The sequence below is a fragment of the Leuresthes tenuis genome, unplaced genomic scaffold (genome assembly GCF_036924035.1).
Source record: "Leuresthes tenuis unplaced genomic scaffold, fLeuTen1.0.hap1 SCAF_13, whole genome shotgun sequence".
Taxonomy (NCBI): domain Eukaryota; kingdom Metazoa; phylum Chordata; class Actinopteri; order Atheriniformes; family Atherinopsidae; genus Leuresthes; species Leuresthes tenuis.
The window spans coordinates 22,555,866-22,562,315 of NW_027325367.1; the positions used below are offsets into that span (position 1 = coordinate 22,555,866).

The 6,450-nt window shown below is 38.0% G+C and overlaps 1 protein-coding gene across 1 annotated transcript in view; it reads left to right on the forward strand.

The window, feature by feature from the left end:
* Window positions 1-4,151, forward strand: part of cenpe (centromere protein E) — a 39,684-nt gene extending 35,533 nt beyond the window's left edge. Inside the window, exons 42-46 of the mRNA XM_072361895.1 lie at window positions 86-186; window positions 348-445; window positions 1,871-2,009; window positions 3,259-3,626; window positions 4,050-4,151. Coding sequence (XP_072217996.1) covers window positions 86-186; window positions 348-445; window positions 1,871-2,009; window positions 3,259-3,626; window positions 4,050-4,129 — 786 coding nt within the window. The 3' untranslated portion in view covers window positions 4,130-4,151. The remainder of the gene's footprint in view (window positions 1-85; window positions 187-347; window positions 446-1,870; window positions 2,010-3,258; window positions 3,627-4,049) is intronic.
* The last annotated feature ends 2,299 nt before the right edge of the window (window positions 4,152-6,450 follow it).

The following is a 6,450-nucleotide window of genomic DNA, read 5'->3' on the forward strand; positions in this document are numbered from 1 at the left end:
CTTTTCTTCTATTTGTTTCTTTTTTTAAATGTCGGTCTTTTGTTCTTCCGCTGAGCAGTTTATGATTGTTTGTCTTCTGCTGCAGAAAAAACCATCACCCAGTTCACTTGAGCTGGAAAAGCTTCAGAACAAGCTGTTCAAAATGGAGGTGAAGCTCAATTCAGTATTAGATGATCACCAACAGGAGTAAGAGCTCTTTGGATTCATTCCGACTGTTTTTACAGATTATAATTTGTTTGATTATGTTGAAATGGTAAATGGACTTTACTTAAGTGCCTTTATTGTTAAACTTAAAGCACTTTTACACTTTTTTTTTTTCCTCGTTTCTTTCATGCAATACCTTTCAGGATGCAAACGATGAGCACGCTGTTGAGAGAAAAGGAAGAGTCACTGAGAAAGCTTAAGGAGGCTTTGAGGAAATCACAGCAGGAAGGGGAGGACTCAAGTAAGTCAGCAGTGAAATGTGAATGTATGTTTCAGCTTTTTTTTTTTTTAATCTCCGTCTCCATTTGTGAAACATAATCCATCCATTTTTTACCATAAAAAATATAAACAGTTAAACTTACAAATCTGAGAAAGACCAAAAATCTGACGAATCAACACAAAACAAGCTAACTTTGTTGTTGTTCTCTCAGCTTAACAATTTTACAATGAGCTCTAACCATAACACCATATTTCATTCATTCATTGGGTTTGTGCACGTTTGCAAACCTCGGGATAAGTGACACAATGCCTACTCTCAGGTCGGCATGGACTGCAAGAATTTTTATCCAAGTGTTAAAAAAAACTTGATCAATGTTGAGCCTTAAGTAGATGTCAGCGAGATGTGATCAACATCATTCCATAGTGGATTTTTGTTTTGTAAGCACTTTACTGGAAGCTAAAAATCTGAACTTCAGTCATATGTTAGTAGTGTTGGTTAGCAAGGTGTGTTAAGCTTAAAGTCAGTTTGCAACTCAATTTAACCCAAGTCAGCTTTAATTATGTAGCACAAGCCCAATGCTGTGTTTTAAAGAGCAGAAACACAACAAGAAGTACAAGAAAATTGATTGAAAATCATAAAAGCAATTTGCAAATAACAATACAATTTAAGTATGAAATGGTGATCAAAACAGTCATTAAAAAAAAATACAAAATAATGCATGAAAACAAGAAGAGCACAAAGCTTTTTCAAAAAGGTACGTTTTAAGATCAGCCATGTCTTTGTGTCCTGCACCCTAACTGGTTCCACAGTTTCCAAGAGACAGCGTCACCCTCTTATTATACTTCCAGAAATTCAAGGCACCTCAACAAGCCCATTTATTTTTTTAGAACAAAGACTTCCTGTTGATTAACAGTATACTTGTATAAAAAGGAGCTGTGTTGATAGGTGATAAGAAAGATTTTATGTTATATTCTTTATTTGACAAGGCATCATTGTGGGGAAACGGGAGAAATGCAATAACAGTCAGTTCTCTTTAAACATTGAATTGTCAATTAACTGCCTGTAAATCAGTGATTCAACCACCACCCAGAAAAGTTATCAACCGTGATTGTAACTTAATGCTGATCCATGTAATCTTTTCAACATGTGTTCTAAGAATTCCTGCATGGGTTTAACCTGAAATAAATGTAAAATTCGAGATTAATATTCCCTCTGAGGAAATATGCCCAACATTATATATCCAAATCTGTAAACTACGCAGTGGAAAAAAGGAATGTTTGCAGTTGCGTTGTTCCAGGCAAGTAGGCCTGTGCATTCTGTTACTATGGAAACCATAAATGAAGTAGTGATGCAGAATATATAGGGTGCAGAGTGACTAATCAATATAAAGTGTACATTTGAGAAATCTAGCTTATATAAAAGCTAACATGGTTGTGTTTAAATCAGTTCTACAGGGTGAAGACCTTTATTCCAGACTTACAAACCCCCCCAAAAGTATGGCGATAAAGAGCAGCATTCAGTTGGAAAAAAACAAGCTGGAGGAGGAAGTCAAACAGCTTCAGCTGAAGATCACAAAGCTCGAAAGGTAACACTGTCTTAATGTAAGATTCTATGAAAGTGGGAAGAAGAAGTATGCCAACACTGAGCCAGTTTCTGTTCATTTCCATCCAACCACAAATGAAAAATAAATTGGTTCCCTTTTTGAGGAACTGCAGCATCAGATCATACATAGTGCCTGTCATAAAGAGCTTGTCCGATGGACCATCTATCCATCCATCGATTTTCTATATCATCTGAGCCATCCGTTTATCAAAAGAAAGTTTTGAGTCTAATCTTTAAGGTACAGAGGGTGTCTGCTTCCCAGACATTTACTGGCAGCTTATTTCACAAGAGAGGGGCCTGATAACTGAAGGCTCTACCTCCCATTCTACTTTTAGAAACTCTGGGAACAACAAGTAAACCTGCAGTTTGGGAGAAAAGTTTTCTGTTAGGAAAATATCTTACAATGAGATCTTTAAGATATTATGGAGCTCGGTCATTAAGAGCTTTATATGTGAGGAGAAGAATCTTAAATTCTATTCTGAATTTAACAGGGAGCCAATGAAAAGAAGCTGATACTGGAGAAACATGAGCTCTCCTGTTAGTTCTCATCAGAACTCTGGCTGCAGCATTTTGGATCAGCTGGAGGCTTTTCAGAGAATATGTGGGACAGCCCAATAATAAGGAATTACAGTAGTCCAATCTTGAAGTAACAAATGCATGGAGCAGTTTTTCTGCATCACCCTGAGACAGGATGTTGGCAGTATTAGGAAGGTGAAAGAAGGCAGTCATAGAAACCCGTTTTTTGTAGAGAGCCAAAGATGAGCAACTTTTCAAATATACACGGCAATGGGATTGTTGTCTTGTCAGAGGTTAATGCATGGTTGCAGGCCACTTTAGAACATTAAAGCGTTAAGAGCAAAGTAATATTTTGCTTGCTTTAAATGCCTTCTCTGCTGCAGCCCTGGTGTCAGACCTACCCCAGAAATCATCATCTTCATTATTTGTTTAACTTCATTATACAGTAAAACACAGCTATCTGTCTTTACCATTTTTGAAGAAATTGTCAAATACAAATGATTTAGCTTTACTTTTACTTTGAAAGGCGGATTTAAACATGAATGCAGATTGTTCCAAAGAGCTACTAGTGGTTATTTGTTTTTTATGAAAACACCACTCCCTTGCATTTGCAACCTTCTCAGATAAAAGAACATTTGTAACCTGGTAAATGGTCGCCTCTCTGGGACAGTTTACACTGTTTAGTTGTTCTGACCTTTGTCCCCCTGTCTCATCAGCTTAGAGTTCAGTCAGCAGGCAGAAATCAGCAAGTGGAAGAACAGAGCCATAAACATAAGGATTAAGAGCAAAGCTAAGGTGAACAAACCTTCATCACCCTGCACTCCCACCAAGAGGGGCCGGCCCATGACTCTAGAAACTTCCTACCTCCTCAGCTCGCCCAAAAAGTTTCTGGTCACTCCCAAAAAGATCATTGACTCACCGAGTACAGTTTTAGAATCTCCTGTGAAGCAGCTGAACCCACTCAAGATCTCACTGCTCGACTCCCCCAAGAGCAGATTATTTGATGCAGGTGAGAGCTCAGAGCTGCTGTCCAGAACCTGTCCCAAACAGTTCTTCGATAACTCTGGCCTTGGAACCATTCCAGGTAAGTGTGATTTAAGTGTGACCTATTGTACAGTAGAACATATTTCTAAAGAAAAACCTCAACAACAACAAACTGACGGAGAGTTGGACGTGTAGCAGAGAGAAAGTGTATATGAGATCTCAGGTTAGAATTTAACATCAGAATATTCTGTGGCAGCTACATAATGTTTCAGATGATTGATATTCATGAGAATTAGATGCAGGAGTTTTGAAATGTTGACACAGAATAGTAAACCGGATGAAGACATTTGGTTAATTAACTGAAAAAATAATTTCAATTAATTAATTTTAGTATTGTTTTTACATGTATGGTTACCAGCTCCTTTAGGTCCTAAACTGCTGTGAGAAGCTTAAACCTGGATGTAACGTACATCTTTATCAGCCAAGTGTTTGTTTTCTCTGATCTAAGTTTTGTTCATTGCAGAGGCAGCTGTGGGACCTGACAGAGATGACAAGTGCTGGACTCTTTCCCCAAAAGAAGAGGAAATGTGTAAAACACAGTAAAATGTGCAATACTTTTTAAATGTCTTTGTCTTCTACTTTGCCTAATAAAGATTCTCTTAATAAAGACATTTTCTCATTTTTACATAATGTTAGAAATGCAAACACCATTGCAGGTCTTTGGTTTTGTGGGCTGCACAATGATGTGGTGGCTAGCACTGATGCCTCACAGCAAGAGGTTCCTTATTCCATCCCCAGCTGGGGCCTGTGTGTGTGTGTGTGTGTGTGTGTTGTTCCTTGGTACCCTGCCTCTTGCCCAGTGGCAGCTGGGATAGGCTCCAGCCTATAAGCTACTACACAATAATTTTTTTTAGTTTTGAGGGTTTTTTTAAAAAAGTCTATTTGAAAAGTGTGAGCAGCTAAAGTAGTATAACCCCCTTCTTGACATGGTGCACTTTTATATCAGCTTGATAGTTTTTGTTGCCCCTTATTTTTTTTATTGTTCATGGAATCCTATAATAGTCGCACCCTGATGCCATGTAGAGAGTAGATCCTTTTTCTTTCCTGTTCTAATTTCATAACTTTGAGACTTTCAGAACAGTAAGAGACCAGCTGGGGACTGTTCATATTTATATTGAAGCACTATTAGTTAATGGACCTAAAGCAATATGCTATTTTTTTTTTCTCAGAAAACAGACTAAACTTCAGGTTGCAAATCTTATTTATTCATCATTATGTGTGGAAGTTTATTATTAAAATGGAGTCTTATTGAAAGCATCACAGCCACTCAGGACCGGGCACAGAAAAACACATTTTTCTTAAACGCACAAAAAAAAGATTTCCTGTAGTTTTTTAACTACAGTAAATGTTCTAAATGACTCGGTTATTGACTCAGGAAAACAAATAACATGCCTTTCCTTTATGTCCCCACACAGTACTCTGCTGCATGCGGGTGCTCTCATGTTTCAGACAGGAGCACAAATTTATTTACCTGCGCACGGACAAAGAGGAGAAAATGGCTGGCTAAGCAAGAGCAATCCTAATCTGATCAAATATTACAGAAATTAATTATAATAAAGCGCTGCATTTATTTCTTAAATAATGATCACACCATTGGAAAGCTTCTTGTTAATAATTAAATAAAGGAACGGGAAGGCTGATAAAACCCAATGATACTATCTGCAGGGTGAGCTGGCCATCTCCTGGCAGTGTCTTTAGGCTTTATAGAATCCTGCTGCGCTGACAGAGAAATTGGTTTATGCACCTGTCAAGAGTAAGAGTCATCAGTGACTTGTGACATGAGGGAATACAAAGGTACATTCTTGCTCTGGAGGGTAAATGGAACTGAACAGTTATGTAAAGTTGCTGCTTTGGTCTTTTTTCTTTTCTTTGTCTTTGTTCTTTTTCTGAACAACAACAGATGTTAACCAAATGCATGATGCTCATCTGTAAATAGAAACGGATCAGGATCTCAATATTGAACAAATGAATTAATAATGGTTTTTACTATAACTGAGATAACTAGATTATTACTAAAACAGCATAATTCTGCATGTTAAGGGGTTCCCTGACATTATAGTACACATTTAGGATGATTCACAGTTGTTCTCTTGTTTGCAATATGCTTTGGTCTGTGTAGTCAAGCTTGTGTCGGTCCATTCAGCATCACTGAAACCGATGGAATCATTACTCCTTCAATATAAAAGCTCCAGCACTCATTGTGGGCTAGTCATAAGCAATAACAGGATCACTTCTAAAATACAAAATTGCATATGAGCTCCTTACATAAGGTGCCGAAGCTTATTACATTTTCAGTATTCGTTTATCACATCACCCTTAAGTTGGTATCTGTGCCATTTCCTATGGTTCGGAGTAAAAGAAGATCAGGGGTCCCATCGAATAGTCAAAAAGGTGATCTCGTAAAGTCTTTTCAGCTCTTATTTTACCTCGTTCGAAAAACGCCATGGGGGTTAAGGAAAATGGTAGGGAACAGTCTTGAAGACTTGGGAAAAGACGACTGTGATGCAATGAGATCTGACCTCACTGAGCTGTGATGTGATGTGGGTCTGCAGCTCTGACATGGGAAATGTACAATAAAAATATGTTTCAGATCCTACTATTCCTCTTCAATTCTTATCACATTGTTACATGAAAATTGTGTCGTATGTATCATATTAAAGATAATTTGGATAATCACAGCTCTTATCTGTTCACTTTAACCCAAACGCTGTATTCCAACACATTGTGTTTTACTTATTCCATCCATCTAATCCCAGGTCGCAGGGGGGCTGGAGCCTAACCCAGCGGTCATCAGGCAAGAGGCGGGGTACACCCTGGACAGGTCGCCAGTTCATCACAGGGCCACATAGAGACAAATGAGACAA